The following is a 26,565-nucleotide window of genomic DNA, read 5'->3' as shown; positions in this document are numbered from 1 at the left end:
TCTATATAATGACTGCATTGGCAAAACAACCGAAATGTAAATCTTGTGCCTAGTGAGTGAATCATGTTCCATCTTTGTTATTTCTTTCCAAATTTCTTTGCCAGTTCAGTTTGAACCATATATTTTGTAGCTCAACATTGCAAACAACAGTAATACTGTTTTAAGAATGAGTGTTATAATTGCATAGCATTTGTATGCACTTTATACTTTGCAGAGGTGAGTTAAATTATTAATCATTTTGCACATGAAGGCTGTGGGGCATATCTGTGTTCTTTTTTTTAGGTGAGAAAGTTAGTTATGCTAAGACTCTAATTCCAAGATTCTATGGAAAGTTGAGGAATGCTGTTTTACCCCTGCGCATTATAAAGAAAATAACTAGAATTACTTTAGTCTTCAGATTTTCTCCCTATTAATTCTGTATCTTGAGAGGTTTCTATTTTTTTTTTTTTTTTTTCTTTTCTAGCAAATGCATTCTTTTGCATTAAGATGGTCACAAGGGAAAGCCCTGTGGCAGAGCCTGGTACCTTACCAGAGGAAATTACCTTAGAATAAGATGGAGACCCCAGCTCCCCTTAAAGGCAGACCTTGAAATCAAATAGAGTCAGCTATACCTATCACAATTCGTGGATATAAGAAGCCCATAGACTCTCTTGTTTACACTGTAGGCTTTTTCCTAATAGGGTTGCATTTGTCATTGCATTTACCCTTCTTGGCCTGGAAGTAGAGGGAGATAATTACAAAGAGTATCTTGGACCACTTCCAGCCACAGGGTACTAACATCAGACATAAAAGTTGCAAGCAGGTCACGTTTTAGGCTAGATGGGGCTAGCTGAAAGTCAGTGTGATGAAAACCCAAGGGCGCTATCCCACATGTCTCAAATGATTGGCAGGGGCTAACATATTAGTAATTCTCGGTTTTGTGCACTGAGATATCTAAGACCTATGGCATTTTTTTTTCCCATTTATAAAGCTCCTATAATTCCTAATAGGTGAATGTTTGAATAGATGCTGGAGAAATTACACTGGAAAACCCCAGCCCTAGATTTAGGTAAGATCAATCATATAATATTCCCCAAATTAATTCAGGTTGAATTAAGCATGTAATATAAATTCAGTGAATTACAAAAAGCAACATTTTGTGTAGGATTGATCAGATTTTAAATACAGTGAAACTTCATTATATATAATAGATCTAGACCCTCCCAAGCATTTTCCCATCCCATAAAGAATTGTTAATTAAATGAAATGCTTATAGAGCAATGATTCCTCCTCAGAAAAATTTCCTTATAAACAGCTCCAAACCAGGGGTGCCTGAGCTAGATTTTAAAGTTATAAAGAAGTTTCATTGTATTTTTAAAACCTTTTTAATGGGCGTATTTGGACAAAAGTAATCAACCCCCTTTTCACATTTTATGATGTGCAGTTACTACATTGCTTTTTACATGTGGAAAAGTGAGCCTGCATTTATTTTTAAATGCAGTTATTAAAACATTTTTGTATTCCCCATCAATGAAAATTTTCAGTGTGAACAAATGGTGAATCATAATCAAGACAGTTCAGTGCTTATTTTCTGTAGGTTTTAGCAAAAAAATTTATAAACCACAAAATATTTATACATCAGGATGGTAAATTTACATAAAGAAGATTGCAGATTTAATATTTTCCATTGTCTCTGTTCTGAGTGCCATGCTTGTAACATTGATAGGAAGTGGACACTAGGCAACTGGTATTAAAAGTTCATTTTTTTACTGAAAAATTCAGGTACATTAGCCATTTGTTATTTTATAGTGGACCGTTTTAATGTTTATTGTTATTTGTTGGCAAAATAAAAGTGCCTTAAGTTAAAAGTTTTTGTTTTGAGATCCATTAAATAAATCAGTATCATCAGTTCATAATGCATTTATTTACAAGTCCTTTTGTTTTGCATGTTCATTGTAAATTTAATACTGTAAATGTATTCCAATTCATTTACATGCCTATGGCTGCCTTTGATTAAACTTCTTCCAAAAAACAAATTCTGCCCACATGTTTATTTCATGTCAGATTACTTGAATATATGTTGCTGCATAATCACTACCAAGTGGATTCTTTGCTGTGCATTTGTATATCCCAGAATCAGAGGTTTGGGGATTCTGAATGACTAGGGTACCTTGCAAATGAAGCTGCTCGCTTCCACGTGTCCTCTCTTTACTTGCTGTTGAGAGAAGGGAGTGGTCAGGCATCTCCCATGTGATTTCTGGCTTGGGAACTCCCAGGGCCACACAGTGAAGCTGAAAGGCTGCCCCTGTCCTGGTGACAATACTTCTGGGTGGACGATTTGTAATTCGGGGAGGGTAGGCTACAATCATTACTGAAACAGTAATCAGTGTATGACCAACACTATTTTGAGCCTTACAGATATAGTTGCCTCTGTCATAAGCTGTTGCTTCTTTGATGACTAATGTGCCATTGTCATGCAATATGTATTTCCCATTCATTTGAGGCCTGTCTACTACATAACCACTTGGCATAGTCCATTTGATATTTGGCTTAGGGATTCCATCAGACACACAATGCAGTGATAGAGACTCTCCACTGATGCCTTTTACTGTCCCTGGTGCATATGTAAGAATAACTGGCTTCTGGCCAATTTCTAATATGACTAATTTCTCAATATAGCCAACTTTATTCCTAGCTGCACAGCGATATTTTCCTGCATCCTCCCGAGTTGTTTTATAAATGATGAAAGAACCATTGCTTGCTATCAGATACTGATAGCTTTGTGGTCCATTGGAAAATCGTGTGCCATTTGGTAAAATCCAGATTATTTCAGGTGGTGGGTTACCATCAACAGAGCAATTCAATGCTGTGGACTTTCCCAGTTGGGCAACTATTTTTTCATTAAATGGATTTCTGAATGTCGGTCTTCTCAGCATTTCCAGTACTTCTAACTGTACCACCAACACGCTCTCTCCACCTTCATTTCGGGCCACACAGATAAAATCGGCTGAATCTGAAAGCCTCACATTCCTAATTTCCAAGGTTCCATTTTTATAGACTGTGATTCTGCTTCCATAGTATGGGGCTGTGAGGAAAATACTGTCTGGCATGATCCACATGACTTCAGGAGATGGTGTCCCTTCAGCTCTGCAGTCAAAGTGTTTTTTGGAATGTCTCACGGCTGTGGCTTTAATAACAGTTCTGTTTGTATACAGTCCATTGATTAATGGAGGTTTAGAGACAACATCCAGTTTGTACATTTTGGTGTCATCCCCACTGGGATTTCGGGCTACACATACGTACTCTCCAGAATCGAGCAGTTTCACTTTGTTGATGGTCAAAGACCCATTGACATGAAATGTGTACCTATCAATGGAGAAGGAAATCATGTCGTTGGAAGGCAGCAACCAAAATATTTTTGGTTTGGGATCGCCAATGACCTCACAGTCAAGGACAGCTGTGTCTCCAGCTTTGATTCTCTTGTTGGTTTTGTCACCCTGCCTTATCCGGGGAGCAGCCGTTATAACTGTTAAGTGGACCTTCATTTCATCCTTCCCTAGGGTGTTCTGGGCATAGCAAGTATAATCTCCTTCCTCTGCTACCCCAACTTTGTTGAAGTATAAAGTTCCATTGTTGAAAAGGGTATATTTCCTGGTCCTGTGGCCACTGTCATCGGCTTGCATTGCATTGTTGATCATGGTTCCATCGGGCAAACTCCAAGATATCTCTGGCATTGGGGAGCCAGAAGCTTTGCAATCTACTTGGAAATCTTTCCCATGGAGCACTTGCTTTCTAAAATACTGCTTGTGGTCAATTTTGGCAGGTTTCAGTCTTAGGCTGACATGCATCAGTATCAGATCGTCCCCCATTTTGTTTCTTGCCACACACAAGTAGACACCACTGTCTTTTTCTGTTACTGATCCAATAAACAGGGATCCATTTGGGTAGACGTGGATCCGGCTGCCCATTCTAAAGAGAAAAGAGATTAATTTGAGTGTACAGCTGTTAACAATGAGGGAAACTGTTTTACTCAGAATTGTCTCCCTCTGCCCCAGCTTTATTGAAGCATGACCAATGAAAATTGTGTATCTTTGAAGTGTAGAACATGACATTATATATATATACACACACACACATATACATTGTAAAATGACCATGATTAACTAGCATATCCATCACCTCATTAGTTACCTGTTTTTGTGTAATTAGCTTTAAATCGTTGCAATAAAAATTAAAATTACTACCAGCTTATTGTCTTCTAAGTCATTTGCTGAAAGATGAAATTATCTAATTGAACAGGTATAGTTTAGTGCAAATAAGTAGTATTTCTCAGATGGAATTCAAATGAATCTCCGTTACACAGTAATTTTTTTAAAAAAAATCTTAATGATGAGGTACGTGCTAGAAATATGGGATTTCTAGACACCATGACTTCCTTGACCATTTCACATATCAAGTAAACTAATTGGATCCAACAAACATGATCATTTTATAATATATATAGGTAAGGAAAAAGCAAACTCAGTTTCTCAGAAAAGATAGCAGATGATACTTTCTAAAAAGTTATTAGTAACAAAACAATTATTGAATAATTTGGTTAGAAAATATATTCTACTTTGGCTGGGCACAGTGGCTCTTGCCTGTAATCCCAGCACTTTGGGAGGCCAATGTGGGCAGATTACTTGAGGGCAGGAGTTTGAGACTAGCCTGGCTAACATGGCGAAACCCCATCTCTGTTAAAAATACAAAAAATTAGCTGATCATGATGGTACATGCCTGTAATCCTAGCTGCTCGGGAGGCTGAGGCATGATAATCGCTTTCTAGTCTAGGTGACAAAAATAAAACTCTGTTTTAGAAAAAAAATAAATTTTACTTTGTTATAAAGAGAATACCAACTCAGGGTTCCTTAGAAGGTTGTTGCAGCATCTGCCATCTATGAGCAGCTGTAGAGTGACTGGTTTTTGCACCAGGTTGAGCTGTGTGGAATATTCTTCAGGTATACAGTGGCGGCACAGCCTACCATTACCAAATTTAACCACCAGGTGGCAGACCTTTCCTGGTAAAACTAAATCTAGTTTTTCAGAATGATCAATGGAGACTGAATTGGTGCTAAAAGTGCTATCAGGGATACCTATAGGAGAAAACGTCTTTTTTATTTTTGGGCAACTTGGGCTAAGCAGGTAGATAAAACTGGAGAGAAAAGTAAAAACTGTTTTCATAGCGTAAGTGCTAACCAAGTCAAACAGTCTCAAGTCAATTTTCTCTCTCTCTCATTTTCTATTTACCTATTTATAGTTTTTGAGACAGGGTCTCACTCTGGAGCCCCAGGCTAGAGTGCAGTGGTGAGATCACGGCTCACTGCAGCCTCGACCTCCCAGGTTCAAGCAATCCACCAACCTCAACCTTTGAGTAGCTGGGATTACAGACACATCTCACTATGCTCTCCTAATTTTTTTATTTTTTGTAGAGACAGAGTCTCACTGTGTTGCCAAAGCAGGTCTCCAACTTCTGGGTTCAAGTGATCCTCCCGCCTTGGTCTCCCAAAGTGCTGGAATGACAGGTGTGAACCACCACGCCCAGCCATCAAGTCATTGTTATTCTCCAGCAAAGGTAAGTATGGGAAGTATTATAGTAAAATATCAGAAAAAGTGTTTTTTTTTTTTCCAAGTATGGAAGGAACTTCTCTGGCATATAAACCAAGGTAAAATCAACACGAATACACTTAAGAGGAAGGGAAACTGCCAGGTGCTTTGCACTGGTTGTTTAATCTTGAAGTAATTCCCTCACTATACAGCTGAAAAATTGGTATTTAGAGAGATTTAGTAACTTGCCTTAGGTCACAGGGCTGGTTCTCAAGCCTTATGCTTTCCACCATGCTATACTGGCATTCTTTCTTAATGCTTTGTGAAAGTATTGGTTCTTAAACTTGGCTAAACATTAAAATCACTTGTGAAGTTTAAAATAATACTGATGTCTGGGTCTAACCTCCAGAATTTGACTTATCATGTGTGGAGCATGGCTTAGGCATCAGGATTCTTAAAATTTTCCAGATTAAAGGTTTCCATGTGCAGCAAAGAACCACTGTTCTAACTTGGTTCTCAATGAAGATCCCTCGTCAGCTTTACATGAGGCCAAGTTTAAGATGTTAAGTTTAAGATGTTAACAAGTTAAGGCCAAGTTTAAGCTTTACATGAGGCTTTACATCAGAATTACATGAGGCCAGGTTTAAGATGCATATTTCCTGGCTTTGGTTTCCTGAAATTCTGCTTCAATAGGTCTCACCAGGGATACAGAAACCACTCTTTAACAAACTTCCCGGCCAACTTATAAACAATTAAGTTTGAAAACAAGCGTCAAATTTTAGCAACAAAATCACCTGGAGGGCTTTTAAGAACAGATTGCTTATTAAAACAAAATCCGAGCTCCTGATTCAACAAATTCCCAGACAATGCTAATCCTGCTGGTAGAGGGTCTTCCCTTGGAGAAACACTGACTTAGAGTGATATCCCCTGCACCCAAGATCTAATGCAACTGAAGACTGTGACATAGAAGAGACAGAACTATTGATGCTTCTTTTTATAAGCCAGTATTTTTGAGAGAGATAATTTACTTCTGAAAATAGAAGGTTTTTCCGAGTAAAAGACAGAATTCTTAATAAAGATTAATGCAGAGGCATCTTCAGCCTCTCCAAAGCACAAAACTCACATTTCATAACTCAGCATTTAAAAATTATAAATCTAAACAAATTTAAATTTAGGTGATTTTTGACGACATTTGAAAAACTTGAAAATTAACATTTACTTTTGAACTAAAGCTCACAGGTTAAATTTATTAGCTGTATTCAGTATCAACTCATGTCATTAGAAAAAAATCTTCAACTCCTAAGCATGAGTACAAATTCACATTTACTATGTGTAATTTTTCTTGCATGGATGTTTTCTATTAATGAATAAACAGATATATAAGATGGAAATTCTCATCATTTTTTTGTCATGTAATGGAAAAACTATTGTATAAAGTCATGCCAATTGCAAAAAAAAACCCTCATAAGCTATAATTATTGATTTTTGAAGATAGAATTTAATTTATATAGAAAGCCAGCTATAAAATGAATATTGAGGCTGGGCATGGTGGCTCATGCCTATAATCCCAGCACTGTGGGAGGCTGAGACGGGCAGATCATGAGGTCAGGAGATCAAGACCATCCTGGCTAACATGGTGAAACTCCATCTCTACTAAAATACAAAAAATTAGCCAGGTGTGGTGGCGGGTGCCTATAGTCCCAGCTACACAGGAGGCTGAGACAGGAGAATGGCGTGAACCTGGGAGGTGGAACTTGCAGTGAGCAGAGACAGTGCCACTGCACTTCAGCCTGGGTGACAGTGCAAGACTCCATCTCAAAAAACAAACAAAAAAGAATATTCATATGCTTATAACAGACCAGAGAAAGTATGTATTTGTATATATGTGTCTCATCACATCAGAGTGTGGGGGCCTGAATACATTTCACTTGGTGGAGGTCTTAATATTGTGACTTTCACAAAGTGCTTTGTAATTTTAGGAAAGAAAAAATTAAGTACTGATTATAATGAAGTTTAAAATGTCGAATAGGGGACTCTGACGAGTAAAATAATGGAGTGTCTCTCTCCAGAATCTCAACTGCATCACAAAAATCCCCTTCTGTTTTGTATATAGAGTATGACTATATTTATACAATTACTATTTTTTTTTTTTTTTTGAGACAGAGTCTCACCCTGGTGCCCAGGCTGGAGTGCAGTGTGCAATCTCGGTTCACTGCAACCTCCACCTCCCAGGTTCAAGCAATTCTCCCACCTCAACCTCCCAAGCAGCTGGGATTACAGGCACCTGCTGCCATGCCCAGCTAATTTTTTTTTTTTTTTACTTTTAGTAGAGATAGGGTTTCACCATGTTGGCCAAGCTGGTCCTGAACTCCTGATGTCAGGTGATCCACCTGTCTCAGCCTCCCAAAGTGCTAGGATTACAGGCATGAGCCACCATCCCTGGCCTAGAGTTACTATTTTAAAACTGTACCTAGTATGGAGATAAATGAGATTTTTTATTCTGCCTAAAATATAAAAACTCCAAGAAGTTGACGCTTTCAGTTAAGCATGTGAAAAGAATGGTTTTCATATTCAAATGATCTCAAAAGATTAGTTTTTTTCGAGAGTTTCCTTTATGTCCAAAGTCTATGTGCACTCTGAAACTGCTGCTAGCCTCACTGTCACTTTCTCCATTTCAGAAGCTGTACAGCTAAATAGATAAAGCAGATAATTCCAACCCAAAGGTATAGACTTACCTATGCTGCTGGTCGACCACAGCCTTGGATGGTAACCTCCACATTATTTGGGGTTTGGGCTCCCCGGTAGCTGAGCAGTTCAGTAGTAATTTGTCCCCAAAATTCACTTCAGTCCTTTTCCGAGATGCAACTTCTATCCTGGGGCTGGTCACTCGCTCTTCCATTGTAAGCATTACTACTCTTCGCTCCGAACCAGTGGTACTGGTAGCGATGCACTCATAAGTGCCCCTGTCTGAAGAGGCTAGGTTTCTTATATACAAAGTCCCATTTGAAAATAAGAACAACTTGGAACTGGTAAACTGTAATGGTTTAACTTCAGTGCCATCAGAGAGGACCCAGTAAATGCTGGGCTGAGGAGTTCCCTTTGCAGTACAAGGCAGTTTTAAACTTTCACCCCAAGTGCCTACAATGACTTGCCTCTTTTGCTCTAGGATAACAGGTGGTGCTGCAATGACTTGTATTTTAACCAGCAGTGAATCCTGGCCAGCTGGGTTGCTGGCTACACATTTGTAAAAGCCACGGTCATAAACACTGAGATTGTGGATGACCAGTGTTCCATCAACTGTCACCACGGCCTGTCTACTTCCCTGGGATGATTCTGAGACCACTGTTTGGTTTGCAAGAATCCAGGTAACTGTAGGGTTTGGCCTGCCTTCCGCTCTGCACTTCAGTTCCACAGTGCTTCCAGAATGAACTGTGATCTCTTTGGTACGTCTCTCCAGGATCCTGGGAGGATAGGAAACCACAGACAAGGTGACACGTAGGTGGTCTGTGCCAAACAGATTGGATGCGGAACACAAGTACTGTCCACGGTCCTGAATTTCCACCCTCTGGATGGACAGGGTACCATTGGGGAGAACCTCCACCCTGCTATTCTGTTTCCTCTTAGATAAATCAAGTCCTGAGAAGAAAAAAGAAAATTATTGCTATAGGTCATCAAAGTTTAGATAGAAAACATAAAGCTATATTTTTGGGGGCTACTAAGAATATATTTAAATTAAAATGAAAGCCCAGCCCTGTGGCTCACTTGTATAATCCCAACACTTTGGGAGGCTGAGGTGGGAGGATCATTTGAGCCCAGGAGGTCAAGACTAGCCCTGGAAACATAATGTGACCCTGTCTCTACAAACATAAAAAATAAAATATTAGCTAGGTGTGGTAGTGTGCATTTGTCGTCCCAGTTACTCAGGAGGCTCAGATAGAAGGATCGCTTGAGCCCCTGGAGACATGATTGTACCACTGCACTCCATCCTGGGTGACAGACCAAAAAAATAAAAAAATAAAAATTAGGACATCTAGTCTTAAGATTGCTAAAATTATTCCTGGATTTTATTTTATTTTATTTTATTGAGATGGAGTTTCACTCTTATCGCCCAGGCTGGAGTGCAATGGCGTGATCTTGGCTCACTGCAAACTCTGCCTCCCAGGTTCAAGCAATTCTCCTGTCTCAGTCTCCCGAGTAGCTGGGACTACAAGCACCCACCACCACACCTGGCTAATTTTTGTATTTTTTTTTTTAGTAGAGATGGGGTTTTACCATGTTGGCCAGGCTGATCCTGAACTCCTGACCTCAGGTAATCTACCTGCCTCAGCCTCCCCGAAGTGCTGGGATTACAGGCATGAGCCACCGTGCACAGCCTGTATTTTTTTACTCACATAGTTTTAAAGTCAGATGGTTCAACACAATAACCATTCTCTTTTTCAAATCATATTACTTTGAATCAGCTTTTGAGGCATTCTAAAAAATGATCTTAATTAACATATTTTAAGCCCTTCTGATGAGTGAAAATATGCCAGTGTCAAATGAGGATATTTATAGTTTCTGTGTCTTAGAAAAATTTGAAACTGATATTGATTCTTTGGATGTATAATCCCAAAACATAACAATCTTCTTCTTGTTTTCTAACAAAAACTGAGTGTAAAGAAAAAGTTTCAAACACCTGATAGGACTCTGGTCCAACGAATGGTGGGCAGAGGATTTCCAACAGCTTCACAGGGAAGAAAGGCATCTGAGTCAGCTGGAATAGTAAAACTTGCAGCTTTTCCTCCAACTATTCTGGGCTTTTCAAATATATTCCTAGACAAAGAGTCAAAGGGAAGGAGTTTGGAAGTTGTTGCTTCTTGAACTAGTTTCTTATCAAAGTCACTCTTCTGTCCATCCCAATCTGAAGCAAGAGTGGTGACCTCTGGCAGGCCTGTAGTGGTCAACATGCTTACTTCTGGCTTTTTGACTTTTTCAGCAATTTCTGAGTATAGTTTGTGCCAAAACTGGTTTTCTGCCCAGGGAGATGGAGTTAATTTAGAATTCTGTGATTTAACTGTTATTAGTGCTGGCATGGGAGTAGAATGTAACAGATTAGAGTAGATGAAGTGAGTGGTTCCAATTGTGAACTTGGCATTTGGGTGAGCCTTGGGAGATGTTGCAGCCTCTGCTACTAATTGCTGTGATTTAGCATTGTGCCTTGAGGGTTCGTGCAGCTTGACCACTGCATTTGTCATAAGCCCAGAAATGGGAGTTTCCATGTTGTCAGTAACCACTCTCTGAGTAAAGGGAGGGGAGATGGGAACTGGCATTAGAGTAGCACTGCTGCTCAGGAATGGTGGCATGGTTGAGTGTCTAATGATTGCTTTCCTAGTTGTGGTACTCTGGTGTGATTTGCTGGACAATGTTGTTTCAGAAGCAATTGTGCTGTTCAAAGTCTGAATACTCGCTTGGGCTAGTTCTTCAATCACATCTGTCAGATTAAGAGTTCTTGAATGAAAACTGATTGTGCTTGAAATTCCAGTTGTGTTTTCTGGTGGGGAATGAGTGAATGCAGAGACACTGCGCTTGACTGAAATTTCAGTTGTGGTTAGAACAGGAGGCGTCATAGCAGTGGATGTAGTGAAGCCAGAACTCTGGTCGGGAGAGCTGTATGGGTCAGTCCTGTTCTTTTGAGGTTCCTCTTCTCTTTGTACTGTTTGTGCTCTGGATCTCTCTGTTTGGGTTTCATAAGTGATGACAGATGCAGGGAAGGTAGGAGTTGTTGCTGGTATTGCTATTTGCGTTGGTATGATGCTTATTGTACTTGAGTCTTTGCTTATATTAGGGAGCATAGAGTTAAGGGGTGGGAAGGGAAGCTCCTTCATTGTTGGAAGAGTTCCAGAATTGTGTGTTTTGGTGGTAGTGTGGTGAGTTGTAGTCAAGGTATTGGATGGAATTTGCATCACACTTGCTGAAAGTGTGGTGAAGTAGAGGGGGGAGACATTGCCTCTGGGTAAAGCAGCAGATGTTTTAGGAAGTATCACAGCTGTGCTTTTTTGTAAACTAACTTTATGTTGATTCCTTAATCTGCCTTTTGGGTTATGGTTATTTACAAAGTTCTGATGCCAGGGAATTTTCCTTCTTGAAAACCTTGTAGTGGCTATAATAGTCATGGGTGGCTTGGTGATAGCATCTGAAAGTGACGATGTAATCACTGAATCTCTTTTAGCTTCATTGGTGCTAGACACACGTGGGTAGCTGGCATTTTCTTTGTGAGTTTTTTCCATGGGTATGGATGTTGGAGCATACATCATGACTGCACCAGTTGGAGTCACTTGGGAAATTTCAGTACTGAAATATTTTATTGTTGGTGTTGTTTTCTCACTATCTACATTGGGTTTGTTCTCAAGTAGTAATAGTGGATTCTGGACTAGAGTTGTAGACTCTTCTGTTGGGACTCTGGTAATGTCAGCTTTGGGGAAGGTGATGGGAGCAGCACTTGGAAAAGACAATGCTGCTGTGGCAGTGGCGAGCCTCTCCCCAGGAAGACAGGACAGGCATGTCACATTGAACACTGTGGCTGAGAATGCAGTAGTGCTTTTCTCAGAAGAACTGCTGGTTGTTGACCTGAAAATGCTGTATCTATGCCGTCGGAGAACTGGAGTTCTATATGGGCTGATAATCCGCCCCCTTCCACCAATTTTCCTCCACCTCCCAAAGCGTCTGAACAGCGGGATGTTAACTGTACTATTTCTAGGGATCGGAAACTGAGAATGAGCAGCTGTGTGTGGATCTAAAGGGAACGTGGAGGTGCTAAGTATTTGAGTAGTATGAGAATAGAAGTGATTGTGCCTGGGCTCACTGACTTCTCTTACAGATGTCTGATGACTATTTGTGGTATTTACTGACTCTAATAATACTTTGTTGGTGGTGCTATTAAGCATTTTGACATTGACATCTTTGATCATAGTCCTCACTGTTATTAGGGGTGCTTTTTGGAAATGCTCCCTTCCTCTTCCCATCTGGTCAGAGTCCTGAAATTCAGTTGCTCCAGGTAGTAGTGGAAAGACAGTGGATGAATGTTGATTGGTTGTGCCTTGCATTTGGCTTGATATGGTTGGGTTTATATTCTTTGACATGGCTATCGTTTTAATAGCAGTAGATAGTTTGAAATATATGGGTTCTTCAGGTGGTAGTATTTGTGAACTCACAACAGGAGAGAATTCTGTGCCAGAAGTTATGTTTGTCATAGGACTATCCGATATTGTTCTGGAGTCAGCAGTCACTGTCCTTGCTGGAAGGTTCGAAGTTTTAGTGGCCAGGACCATAGATTCCTCATGTAGAGTAAGCATGCCTGAGGAATCGTCTTCTTCACCAGGTATGTTTGGGAGTTGGGTGACCATTGGGGGTGGGCTCACTGTGGTATTTTCTCGTTTCTCTGGCACAGCATTCTTTTTAGCTTTCTCCAACAGTGCTGCCCAGTGTTGTGGGTCAATTCTCCTAGCAGAGGGAGGGAAATGCCTCCTATTCTCCCTAAAACGTCGATGTGTTGAATCTCCATGTCGCTGGAGTATTAATTCCCGATAGTTTTGCCTCTTACTTGTGCTTGAGGCGTGTTTTCCAACCTCGGCCTCCATCGGAGCAGATGTATGGAGTGGTGCACCTGGTGGCTCCTTAAGATGAGCAATAGGATTGGACTCATCAAATCCAGATCCCTCTGTTTCTCCATCATGCTCCAAGGGCCTTTGTCCTTTCGTCTTGACTGAAACATGGAAAATCAAAAAATCAACCCCTGATGGGTTGGCTGCCACACAGCGATAATAACCTTGGTCTTCTGGGGTGGCCTGTAATATTCTTAATGTGCCATTGTTAAGAACTTTCTTGTCTCTTGAAGACTGATAGAGCACAATGTTTCCTGGAAGAACCCAGCTAATAGAGGCATCTGGGATACCAGTAGAATGGCATGGAAGATCAAGAGTTTCACTAGCGAAAACTGTGTAATGAATCCCATTTTCCTGATAGGCTTCAACAGAAGGTTCTACCACAGTTATCCTATAGGTGAGAATATCTACATCATCATAATTGCTGCTTATACAGTGATATATGCCTGTGTCAAAACTATCAGCCATCTGGAGTTCCAATTTTCCACTTTTGTCTATTAGTATCCGTCCATCCTCACTGACATAAGGGGCTCTCACTTTACTTCCATCAGCTAGAAGCCACTCCAAGTGTGGGGTGGGGTCTCCTTGGCCTGGGCAGTTCAGGCCAACAGTTCCACCTACCAAGACAGTATGTTCCAGCTTAGTATTGTTATCCCTTGAAATCATAGTCCATTTGTGTTTCACTGGCCTCATCTCTGCTCTTGGTAAAGTGATTTGAGCATCACTGGAGTACTGGATCTGTAATGTACTGAGTGTGGTGGCAGTTCTGTTCAGCTGCAAGGAAATTTGGTCTTGCATTAACCAAGAGGGATCTGCTCTGAGATCCGCCTCTATGTTGGTAAAAATGTCTTCAGGCTTAGGAGCCACCTGCTTATATTTGTAATAGGGCTGTGGTGTTTCACTAAGCAAGTGGCTCCTTTCTAGTATCAGAGGAGAATCACTGTACAAAGCCAGAACTTGCCACACTGGCTGAATGTGACCGTAATCAAGGTTGCATACCAAAAATGTTGAAAATGAAGTATTTAGCATGATGTAGTCATTTTCTTCAGTGAATGCAATGGGTGATATCCTTGAGGGCTTTTGAATACTACAGACCATGTTAGCTTCATTTCCAGACTGGTCTGTCATATTCAAAGTGAGGGAGCCAAAGGGTGCCAGGAAACCTTGGGGAGAGATGAAAGCAGAACCACTGTCTTCTAGAATAGTCAGGCTCTTTGATTTCAGGGATGAGTCAATGGTTGGCTTGGCACACTGGAAAGCTGCAGCTGAGACCATAGCTAAGGGCTTGCCTTTAGAAGTCCTAGGGTTCATGCAAAGTGGACATTGCTGAAGACTAGAAGGACTTCTATCTTTTTTGCATTTTATTACATCTGGGAAAAAATCACAATTGAGTTATCAGTTGTGACCTCTTTATGAATTGACATAAACATTTTGAAGAAATAGCTTTTGCTAGAAGCTGAAACAATTTGGAAATTTTAGTGTTCAATAGAAAGTTTTCTGATTTTTCCTTCTGAATTGATTTTTTAAAAAGCTACTGTCTGTATACCCTGCTACAACATAATATGCGTAGACACAGGATTTTGTCTGTCTTATTCACTGCTGTATTTCCCATGTTCAGCAAATGCCTGATATATATTTGGTACTCAGTAAATATTAGTTGAATGAATCATGTTTTTTATCTAGGGAAACAAAATGATATGCTCATGTTTGTCAGTTTTTATTAATAACAGTTTAGTTCTATTTCTTCATTTTAACATTTTAAGATGGCCACAGGACCTCATTGTTCTTTAAAAGAAAAGCTGTTTGTTAAAGGATCATTTATAATTCCTTGGATATCAGTTAAAAACCCAAGTTTACTTCCATTATCCAAAAGAATATTGACTGAATTATAGGGTACCTTGACCTGGTCTAACTTAGTAGCAATAGGAATTAAGAGAAGCAGATGGACGCAGGAGACAATGAAGCAAGTAGAACCAATCAATAGGAGGTGAGGATTGACTGAATATGGTCAGTAACTAAAAGGAAGGGTCAAGGAAGACTCTGTTTTATGACTTTGGAAACTGGATGGTTGATGGTCCCCTTGGATGAGGTAGATGCACTGGAGGAGGTTCAAGTTTAAGGGGGAGGGAAGAACATTGTACCAAGGTAGAGGAGAGGCCCATTAAATGTCTGACATTCTGGCAAAGTCAGAGGTTGCAAGTCTTACAGTACTAGGACCAGCATTATAACGACCAGCATTTCTAAGTCATAGGTGCCTCATCTGTCAAATATTTGGATATCACATACCATTTAAAAGCTCTGCTGTGGTAAACCTATTTAAAATGACTGGTCACTTGAATACTTGGTAAGAGGTGTAGACTTTTCCCTTACACAAAATACAGCCTGAGACATCCATGCTCTTCCATGTAGTAGCTCTTATATGATGCACTGGAGACAGCACTTAACAAAAGCATTGCACTTCTTAGAAGATCTAATTTGTCAGAGTGGCTAGATAGGATCTGTGTGCACATGTCCTCTCCAAGGCTTAAGAAAGTCACTCTGACCAAAGACACCAAACTCTTCTGTGTGCACTACAGTGTGACAGGTAATATCACAGATGCCTGGCCAGTCAGCATTCTTCAGCAAATTGTATAGTCTAAACCTATGCAGAGGAGGAGGCTGGCAAGTTGGAAAACCTTTGAACAATCATAAGAGTTGCCTCCTGGCTGGGCGCAATAGCTCATGCCTCTAACCCTAGCACTTTGGGAGGCTGAGGCGGGCGGATCACCTGAGGTCGGGAGTTTGAGACTAGCCTGACCAACATGGAAAAACCCCATCTCTACTAAAAATACAAAATTAGCCAGGCATGGTGGCACATGTCTCTAATCCCAGCTACTCAGGAGGCTGAGGCAGGAGAATTGCTTAACCTGGGAGGCAGAGGTTGCGGTGAGCCAAGATCGTGCCATTGCACTCCAGCCTGGGCAACAAGAGCAAAACTCTGTCTGAAAAAAAAAAAAAAAAAAAAAGAGTTGCCTCCCAATCACCCACTTGCCAACAAGCTGTAACCCTTTACCTACTTATCAGTACTCTGGGCTAAGACAACATGGCAGACTTCTGGTTTAATGAAACCTGATCATGGAATATGCTCACACCATGCTTATTATTGCTTGCACTGAGCCAGAGTTAGCAGGCCTTGGACATCACGTATTTTGCCTCAAAAGCAAACCTGACCACATCACCTCCATTCCCTCCATCACACTCGGTTCCAGCCCCATGGAAATCCTTTCCATTCCTCAACCCTGCCAAGCCCAGCTGGCTCTGGCATACGCTGTTCCTTCCATGTCCTGTACACTTGATGTCTTTCATCATGACCCAAGTCCTTACCAGTCATCCTTCAGAATGCAGTCTGAACAGCACTTCTTCTGGGTAAGCTTCCTGTTTTATAGTCTGGTACCTTTCACTTCTCCTATCCTACTTTTTCATTATTCACTGTTAGAGTGACTTGTTTACTTATCTGTCTTCCTATGAAACTATAAACTTCATTCTTGTTCATCTGTATGTCCCCAGCCCTGGCCAATGGATGCTCAGGAAAGATCAGCAGAAGGAAGAAAAGCAGATAGGCCAGAAAAAGTGCCTAATTCTATGACCATGCTTTTTTGTTTATTTTTTCACATTTCAACTTATAAATTGAGATGTGCCTTACAAATGAAGATGTTTTACAGTTACAGCTGACAAACTGGCAATCAATATAGCTATCACAGCTTTACACCTATAAAGATTGTCATAGATATTTATATTGCTTTCCATTGTATTACAAGTATTGGTGCTATAACATATATTAAATTTGCCTTTAAAATGTTTTAATTAAGATAACACTATGATTTAGCATTAAAACAGGTTGTCAAGTATGTAGAAAAGAACAGAAACAGAGCAGCAAGACATAAATTTCATATCCATGAAATAAATGCTCATTAGAGAAACAGCCACAAATTCATTTTATAGAAATGCTGCATCAACAGCTTTGCGGAATCAAAGAATAGAAGATAACCACACGGAGATAAAGGAGTGTTACATTTAACTACTGAGATCGGTGCAAAAGAATTGCCGACCACATGCCCAGTGAGGCAACTGAAGGCATGAACAACTGTTGAATCTCTTGGAATCGATGAAAAATTTTCAAAGCATACGAGGTTGATATGACTGACCCATGGGTCTTGTAAAAATTATCATTAAGTCATCTCAGTCAAAAGGAGAACACTTGCTTATTAAGACTGAAAGATGTTAACCCGTATGGGTTTCATTATTTTACATATATAGAGTTATGAGTTGATTAACAACAGGGACACATTCTGAAAAATGCATCATTAGGCAATTTTGTTGTGCGAACATTATGGAGTGTGTACTTACACAAACCTAGATAGTATAGACTACTACACACCTAGGCAATATGGTAAAACCTACTGCTCCTAGACTACAGACTCATACAGCATATTACTCTACTGAATACTGTCAGCAATTGTAATACAATTTTAATTATTTATGTATCTAAACTTAGAAAAGGTAACATGTTGCACTACCTCTTTATGATGGCTACAATATTACTAGGCAATAGTTTTATTTCACCTCCATTATAAGTCTTATGGAAGGATCATCATACATGCCATCTGTTGTTGACCGTCAGTATGCAGTGTGTGATTACATGTGTGTGCATATGTATATGTACATATGATGTATATATGAATGTATATATGATGTGTTTCTATACATATATGTAAGTTTGGGACATACTAAGACCCCAGGTAAAGATAAATTAGATACCGGAAAAGCAAAAGACTTCTAATAGTAGTAATTATAACCAAATGTTATCCATTCAAGAATGGAAGTATAGGCAAACAACCCAAGTGGTGAAATGGTTATTCTGATGCAGACGGGGTGGGCGGAGAAGCAACAAGACTTCTCAGAAGGGCCAAGCAGTGTGCTGGCTGGCTGAGAACCATCAAGCAGAAAAGGAAAGGAAGGGCTCCAGGCAGGGGCAGCAGCAGCTATGAGGGGGTAAAACAGCTTGTAGTGTGGCAGGAAGTTGTCCAGAGTTGTTAAGAGCAAAAAGTGCCTGTGTGCCTGGGACAGGCGGGGCTGAGGGTTGGAGAGGAGGGAAAGGAGGCTGAGGATAGGCCAGCACCACACTAGGAAGACCTGGCTCGTAGCCTAAGGAGCATGAGATTTATTCTCTAAGCCAGGGATCAGCAACATTTTTATAAAGAGCCAGATAGCAAGGACTTTCGGACTTTGTGAAACAGTTCTCTGACACTACTTGACTGCCACAGTAGCCAAAACACAGCCGTAGATGATGTGTAAATAATTCATTATTCTTGAATTATTTCTGAGATGTTATTTTCTCTCCTAAATTACCCTGGCCTCTCCACTTCCTAATATAACACCTCCAAGCAGATTTCCTCCATTTAATTGGGACAAAAAAAAAATAAATAAACAGTATAGATACCTGGCTTCTCCTGTATCCAGTCAGACAACCACTTTACATGGCAATCACAGGTCCATGGGTTCCCATGCAGGTAAAGGCTTTCTAGGGCAGGCATATAGGAGACCATCTCTTGAGGGAGGGAGGTCAGGAAGTTATCAGACAAGTATAGGTACTTAATGAAAGAGATTTTAAATATCTGCAGGTAGCTCAAAGAGACAAACGTATCTGGATGGAGCTTAGTGAGCTGATTTCCTTCCAAGTGCACCAGGCGGAGAAAGTTGAGCCCATAAAAAACCTCTGGGTTTATAAACTCGATATTGTTGTGGTCCATGTGCAATCGCGTCAAGCTCCTGAGGCCATAAAAAGTATCTTTCTGAAGTTTTCGGACTTTGTTATAGCTCATTTTTAAGACCTATGAATTGAAAAAAAAGAACATATTTATGTTGTCAAAGGAATTTTCACATGAGGGAAAAGTCCTATCAATAACAAAACTTATGTTGAAATTAATTCAATGCAATTTGTATACCTTCTTAGGATTCCAATTCAAATTAGTTGCAAATTAAATATGACAATATCAGAGAAATTAGAACACTCACGAACGTTTGCCTATTGATATTAAGGAATTATATATATATATACACACATATAATTATTTATACATATATATATAATTTTTTTTTTTTTTTTTTTTTTTTTTTTTTTTTTTGGAGACAGAGTCTTGCCCTGTCGCCCAGGCTGGAGTGCAGTGGTGTGATCACTGCTCACTGCAACCTCCGCCTCCCGGGTTCAAGCGATTCTCCTGCCTCAGCCTCCTGAGTAGCTGGGATTACAAGTACCCACCACCACTCCTGGCTACTTTTTATAGTTTTAGTAGAGACGGGGTTTCACCATGTTGGCCAGGCTAGTCTCAAACTCCCGATCTCAGGTGCTCCGCCCACCTTGGCCTCCCAAAGTACTGGGATTACAGGTATGAGCCATCATGCCCAGTCATGAATGATTGTTAAAATTTAAGATATATAAATGATATTGTGGTTATTTTAAAAAGATTTCTTAGTTTTGAGATATATATTGAAGTACTTACAGATGAATATTATGAAAATTTGGATTTGTTTCAAAATAATTGAATGGAGTGGAGAGTAGTGGGTAGGGGTGCAGGTGAGACATCTGCTATGAGTCTGTAAGTATTGCAGGTGGGTACTGGTCCATTAGGGTTCATTATATTATTCTACTTTTTTCCATGGTTGAAAATTTTATAACTTTTTTTTAAATCTTAGTATTTCAAGTAAATTTAAGGTTTCCTAAACATAAATTTTTCATGAGAGACTATTGATTTTAATTTATTGAGCTATAGTTCACATGCAATAAAATCCACCTTTTAAAGTGTACAGCTGACTGGGCATGGTGGCTCCCACCACATGGAGGCTGAGGTGGGCAGATCACTTGAGGCCAGAGTTCGAGACCAGCCTAGCCAACATGGTGAAACCCCGTCTCTACTAAAAACACATATACTCACAGAAAATTAGCTGGGCATGGTGGCACACACATGTACTCCCAGCTACTTAGGAGGCTGAGGCATGAGAATCATTTGCACTTGGAAGGCGGAGGTTGTAGTGAGCTGAGATTGCACCACTGCACTCTAGCCTGGGTGACAGAGCAAGATTCTATCTCAAAAACTAATTTTAAAAAGTATACAGTTTATTGGTTTTTAGTATATTCATAGAGTTGTGCAAACATATCCACTGTCAGAAACTTCTAAATAAAGTTTTTTGAGATGGGGTTTTACTCTTGTTGCCCAGGCTGGAGTGCAATGGAGTGATCTCGGCTCACTACAACCTCTGTCTCCCAGGTTCAAGCGATTCTCCTGCCTCAGCCTCCCGAGTAGCTGGGATTACAGGCATGTGCCACCATGCCTGGCTAGTTTTTTGTATTATTTAGTAGAGACGGGGTTTCTCCATGTTGGTCAGGCTGGTCTTGAACTCTCAGCCGCAGGTGATCCACCCCCCCACCCCCCGGCCTCCTAAAGTGCTGGGATTACAGGGGTGAGCCACTACTCCTGGCCTAAAGTTTCTAATAAACTTTGTTTTGTACCACAAAATAAAAACTGATACCCACTAGCTGTCATTTTTCCCATCCTTTTAGCCCTTCGCAACCACTAATTTGCTTTGTTTCCATGGATTTGCCTATTCTAAACATTTTATATAATTGGAATCATACACTCTGTGGCATTGTGTCTGGGTTCTTTCACTTAGCAAAATATTTTCAAGACCCATCCCTCTCATAGCATGTGTCAGCCCTTCATTCCTTTCTTTGCTGAAGAGTATTCTACTGTATACATGCACAACACTTTATCTATCATTGGTTGATGGACATTAAGAGGTGTCTTCTACTTTTTGGTTATGAGTAATATGACTAATTTTGAGTTGCAATTAAAATAATTTTGAATATTTCAATAGTGCTCAGGTATTTTCCAATTCTCTTTCCGATTACAAGTTGAACATACTCTTTCTCCCATAAAGAGAAAAGAAATGCTAGGAAACACAATTTCTCATCATATTTTCCTGACTTGGCATGAACTGTCATGTCTGTCGAAAATGCTTTTCTAGAATGCCAAGACCCCTAATAAGAAAAGGAGAAAATAAGTTGGTAACATAGAAGAGCTTTGCCCCAAATGTAACTTGGGAGTTCAATCTCCAACTCAATGTTCCTCAATATCCACTGAAAATTTGGTCGAGAGAATAAATATATGTAGAGAATTCTATAAAGGACATGCAATTCATCTATTCCTCCGAAGACATGCATTCCAAATAGAGCCTGATTAACCAAATCAGCAGAATCACATAGCTACATTATACTCTGTAGCTCTCCACCATGGTTATGACCTCCTTTACATAGCTCTGGTATATGTTAAAAGGCTCTATGAACACAGGTACTTTATCTTTTACAAGGATATTATTGACTTTATTTTATGACACTGTATTTTATACGGAGTTTTGTAAGACATTTCTTTCTGACTTAAAATCATACATGGCTGTGCTTTTCCTGAACAGTTTTAATTTCAATAGATGTCATGTATTGTTAGCGTCTCAAAAGCTTCAAGTCCTACTTATAGCAGACATAAAGGTCTCTATGTATGTATTTCCTCATGTTCCCTTTATTCTTATCTCTAGGCTTATTTTAGCTTTATAATTTCTCACTTTTGTGATCATTCTTGCACGATTTTATGCATTCTTGGGAGTCCTTGTAACTTTAAAAAATTGTTTGAACAAGGTAGAACATGAGTAAGTAAATAAAATGAAACTGAAAACAGCACATTGATTTATATAAAGCTAATAATCTGTCTAAGATAGTCATTATTTTTAGGAACCACATTCAATTCCCAGATAAACATGACTAGAAGTATCCTTTTAGGATTAAATTTTGAAGGTTTATCATCTCTGAGTATTGACATTTTTTTTCTTGAGGTATTAGAAAATTTGCCTCAGAATTTTCTTATTATTCTAATTTCCACACACAGTTGCACAATTAAAAATCAGTTAACATTCTCCATTGACATCTGCTTCTAATTTGCAGAACGTTGATTTTTGTATTGTGTAGAGATAGGCAGCCTTGGAAGGTCTATCTCACAGGTTCCACCTTACCTCTTTAACCTGCCCCCTCTCTCCATCGGTCTCACCTGCAAGGCCTGCAAATCTGAGAAGGTCTTGTCAGGGATTGTGTGAATGCCATTGCTGTGAAGCATGAGCAACTCCAATTTGGTCAGGCCAGAAAAATCTGTTTCCATCAATCTAATCAAGCTGTTGTATCTGAAATAAAAAATGATATTCTAGGCATAAGCTAAGTCTGTCAACTAAAGTTCAAATGTCATAACCAAAATAAACACAAAAAAACCCAATACCGCTCTTTATAACTGTGCTCCATTGAGACAATCGAATGCTTGAAATACTGAAATTCACCAGATGCCACAGAAGATCGACTCTCCACCCAGTTCTTGCCATTTCAGTTACAATCGCCCCCCTCACATTCTAGGAACTTGTCACATGTCTTCTCATTTTCCAACTGTTATATATATGCTGTTCCCTCAGGGTGGAACGCCCTTGACCTCACCCTCTTCCATTTGTGAACACTTAATATCCAGCCCATTCTTTCATGACACTATCCCCTCACTCTCCCAGGTGGAATTTGTCAGCAGTGGTTAAGAAGCCTTGGCTCTGGAGCCCAGGCTTGGGCTTCTGGTTTGGGTATGATTTATGAGCTCAGGCTCAACTGAGTAGCTGTGCAACCCTGGGTAAAAATCAGCAGCCTTTCTGTGCCTCAGTTTCCTTATCGATAAAATGTTAATAATAGAACCCACTCCAAAGGGGTTATGAGGATTAAATGGATGCAGTGCTTAACCCAATGCCAGCACCTACTGAGCACAATGTTAGCTCTTAATAATAGTGACTGTCTCTAAGACACTTCGTATGTTCTGTTACAGTTTTTATTAATTGTACCGACCGTGTATTTATCTTCTCTTTTTAACGATCAACACACCTCCTAGAAGTGAATAATATATCTTACGACTGTATCCCCAGTGCATAGTACATGCTCACTAATGTCAAATAAACGATGTTAAGTCCAACATGTGTTTTCAGACGCACACATTTTTTCATGAACATTTAAAGTACGGTCATATTTTTGCAAATTTAATTAGGCATCCATTTTAAATAAGTTTGTATGGAAAGAAACCAAAGGGCCTTTAAAAAGGATATATATATATATATATATATGTATATTATATAGGCAGACACTTCCAGTTACCCTGCCATCTCTTATGATATATCATAACCCCAATAGTTAACAGAAACTATACCATTTTCCAGCAAAAATGTAGCCAGAATGAAGCTTTTTACCATCATGAGTCTCCCAACCTACCAAGAGGGACTTCAAATTCTAGAAGAACTTTCTCCTAAGAAAGGTTTACCAAGAAAAGTTTTCTTATTGTCCCCAACAAACAAAATTCTCATGAGCTCATTTCAGAAAAGAAATATTGTTAAAACAATTGTGATTCATCTCCCAAAGTCATAGATGTTTGAGGGACAAGTCACCACTGTGACTGATCCTTCTTTGAGAAGAGGAAACCCAGGGCCTCACACACCCTAAATTGATGCGTTCCACATTGGGTGGGATGCTGTCTGGGATGGAGGTCAGGTACCGAAATGTGCAGTGTACCTCCGTAGGCATATAACAGGCACAGCGGCGAGGACAGGCCCTGACCCCAGGGGTGGCGACCATGCAGATCACAGCAAAGGAGACCAGCAAGCAGGTGATTCCTCTGCCTTTTACCTTCATCCTGAAAAAACATCACACCTCAGAGTTATAAAGAGTAGTGGAGCAAAGTCCCAGGACCACCACACAGTCACTCTGGGAATCTGGGAGACCTTCCTTAAGGATCATAAGCGGCGATTCCATTCCTACCCTTTGTGGTCAAATGCACTCTTTACAAAACCATAGCATATGCTGCTGGCCTCACACTGCGCTTTATATTCAAGTGGGATATTTACTGTTGTGAAAATTTCTTCATGGCTTCTCACTTCTTAATGAAAACCAGCAATCCCTATTACTCAGGCATTCATTAAAAGGGAAACTGGAAACCATAAGAAAGATATTGTGACAAGTAAAATATATAGAATTTAGTTTCCTTTATATACATTAATTCTTTTGGAGAACAACTTTCAATAGACTGATTATAACAGTAATACCTGTGCATAAAACATTTGGAAACTGTAATTAAGCAGTAAAAAGGAAAAAAGTTACTCAATCTCACCACTTATACAATCCTTAACATTTTGTTGTATTCCTTTCCAGCCTTTTTCATCTATTGTGTGTAAATGTATAGGTGTACATACATTTACGTGTATATGTGTACATGTGATCAAACTTAATTTTGTAACACATTTTATCATTTCATATATAATATGTTTTTTCATTTTATTAAACCTTCTTCAGAAACATTTTTTAAAGGTTGTAATAATTCACTGGAAGGGAGAATAAATCTCTTTCTAATCGGTTTTCAAGTCCCTGCCAAAAAAAAAAGACACATTGAACACTTCACTGCCAAGTAATGACCACAAGCCACAGTGACTGACCATGCTGAGCCCATGCAGACATGATGCTGTCTGCTTTTGCTCAGCTTAGGACATCTCTCTGCCTCTTTCCTTGGTCCCCCTCCAGCTCACGGCTGCCACAGGAGGTGGGGAGCATAACCAGAGAAGAAATATGCTCAGCTTGTCAGAAAAAAAAAATGTTATCTGTTACCCATATGTGGGGCAAGCCCAGGAATTCAAACCTAATTCTCTCCTGAAATGCAGGATTGAAATAAACTCTTCATTGTGCTTTTCTAAGCAAAGTGACCTTCATAATTTGTAATAAATCCCACTGTTCCGTGGAATAGCATGATTTTGGATTCTACCAACAACCACCCTTTAGCTACAAACTACACTAAGAAATAAAACTGGGGCTGAACTGCTTGGATTTTCGTACAGATAAAAAGATGATGGATGTATTATATAATTTAGTCTAAATTAAAATTTAAGATACGATTAATCATATGACCACTTTTACCATCTGGTTACAAACATTTTCAATAAGCTTTGTATGATTGGAGACAGCATTTGCACCTTATTAGATAAAGGAAGGAACAGCAGGATGAAGGTCATTCTCTCGTTCAGCTTAAATAAAAGTTCTGGGTATGCTCACATTCAAATTATTTAAGAGAGGCTCAAAAGCATAAAACAACATATGAGTAAGGGATTCTCACAAACTTAAGCCTGAAAATGTACATAATGAAATAGGAATTGGCAATACCTGAGCTCTTCTTTCAGGTCCTGAATCCTCCTGTGACATAGGCAGAGACAGAAAATCTTCCCAGGAAATGGAAAATTGTGTCCAAACCTGAGGGAGGAAAAGTTCTCTGCTCCAAAGTGAGCGAAAAGGCTTAGTTTTTTTGGCTTACAGCTCAGGAGTGATGCTCTTCAGGGAGACCTGGAGGCGCTTCCACAGCTTCAAAGTCCCATAACCCATAACCACATTAATCCAGGAGCGTTATTTTATTATGATGCTTGTTGTTGCAGAAACAAAAGGCTAAGTGGAGGTTTTTAAATTTCCTTTCTCCTCCCTCAATAGTGTACTTTAGTACTCCTTAAAGTTGTCGCTTGAATATTAACTATTACTAATCACTCCATTTTGCTCCAAAGTCCCAAGAGCTTCTCCTCAAATTGTCTTTTTTGGACAAATCTGTCACAGATGTCTCCATCTATTGATTGTCTTTCCTCAATGTGTGTTTTTTGTCTGGCACCAGTCACTGAAGAATTGTCGTGTGCTTTCATGCCCCCACCTTCTCCGGTCGCGTCTTCCCTCCCCCACCGTCAGACCTCCTCGCCCTTCTCGCCCCAGCGCCTGCTCCTGCAGCCACGGGACTCGCTCCATTCCCACGCCAAGCCCCAGGGAAGGATTGGCCGAGCCGCTCACCTCTTTGCCCTGGTGACCAATGGGCTGGAGCTGCCCGGGCCAGGTCCCGGGCTCAGCTGCGGGGGTTGTGCGGGGCCGGTCCGGACCCCTGGGAGAGAAGGAAGGAAGGCGGGGCGAGGGCGGGGATGAGCCCCGACTTCTGTGTCTGAGGACGCGACCGAGGCTCAGCAGCACACGGATGAGAAACGACCACGGGGCCCCTCTTTATGTTTATGAACGTGTGGGAAACTAATTTGCCTTGCCTTTACTCTTCCTCCTTGTTTTTAAATTCCCAGGGCTTTCTCCTAGCAAGTTGGCGGGTCCTGGCTGGGTGGCAGAGCAATTTCAGTGGCCGCCCGTTCATTTCCTCCTTGACCTCTTCCACCTGTTGACAGGTGGGCCTTTTGGTTTAAGGGTCTG

General features: G+C 40.1%; 1 protein-coding gene across 2 annotated transcripts; it reads right to left on the bottom strand.

Moving 5' to 3' along the window:
- Positions 1–489: 489 nt before the first annotated feature.
- IGSF10 (immunoglobulin superfamily member 10) lies at positions 490–26,565 on the bottom strand. Of its 2 annotated transcripts, XM_008008720.3 has the most exons (7): positions 25,504–26,565; positions 23,795–23,989; positions 22,334–22,463; positions 18,682–19,072; positions 10,238–14,572; positions 8,298–9,198; positions 490–3,948 (listed from the first exon to the last, which is right to left on the bottom strand). In XM_008008720.3, the coding sequence occupies exons 2-7, from the start codon at positions 23,986–23,988 to the stop codon at positions 2,040–2,042; spliced, it is 7,860 nt and encodes a 2,619-aa protein (XP_008006911.3). In that variant the 5' UTR covers position 23,989; positions 25,504–26,565; the 3' UTR covers positions 490–2,039. The 2 variants fall into 2 exon arrangements, with proteins under 2 accessions (XP_008006911.3, XP_008006913.1); XM_008008722.3 differs by lacking the exon at positions 10,238–14,572 and having other exon boundaries at positions 25,504–26,556.

This window comes from Chlorocebus sabaeus, chromosome 15 (genome assembly GCF_047675955.1).
Source record: "Chlorocebus sabaeus isolate Y175 chromosome 15, mChlSab1.0.hap1, whole genome shotgun sequence".
Classification (NCBI taxonomy): Eukaryota; Metazoa; Chordata; class Mammalia; order Primates; family Cercopithecidae; genus Chlorocebus; species Chlorocebus sabaeus.
Note: the sequence above shows the minus strand (reverse complement) of the source record. Positions and strands in the feature narration are given on the sequence as shown.

What these genes read in the sequence shown, in the direction of transcription:
- IGSF10 (XM_008008720.3), bottom strand. Translation starts at nt 23,988, where the DNA reads ATGAAGGTAAAAGGCAGAGGAATCACCTGCTTGCTGGTCTCCTTTGCT. An exon ending in CAGATTTGCAGGCCTTGCAG is followed by an intron (nt 19,073 to 22,333) that starts GTGAGACCGATG and finishes TTCAATTCATAG; the next exon opens with GTCTTAAAAATGAGCTATAA. An exon ending in GTGGTCGACCAGCAGCATAG is followed by an intron (nt 3,949 to 8,297) that starts GTAAGTCTATAC and finishes TTTTCTCTTTAG; the next exon opens with AATGGGCAGCCGGATCCACG.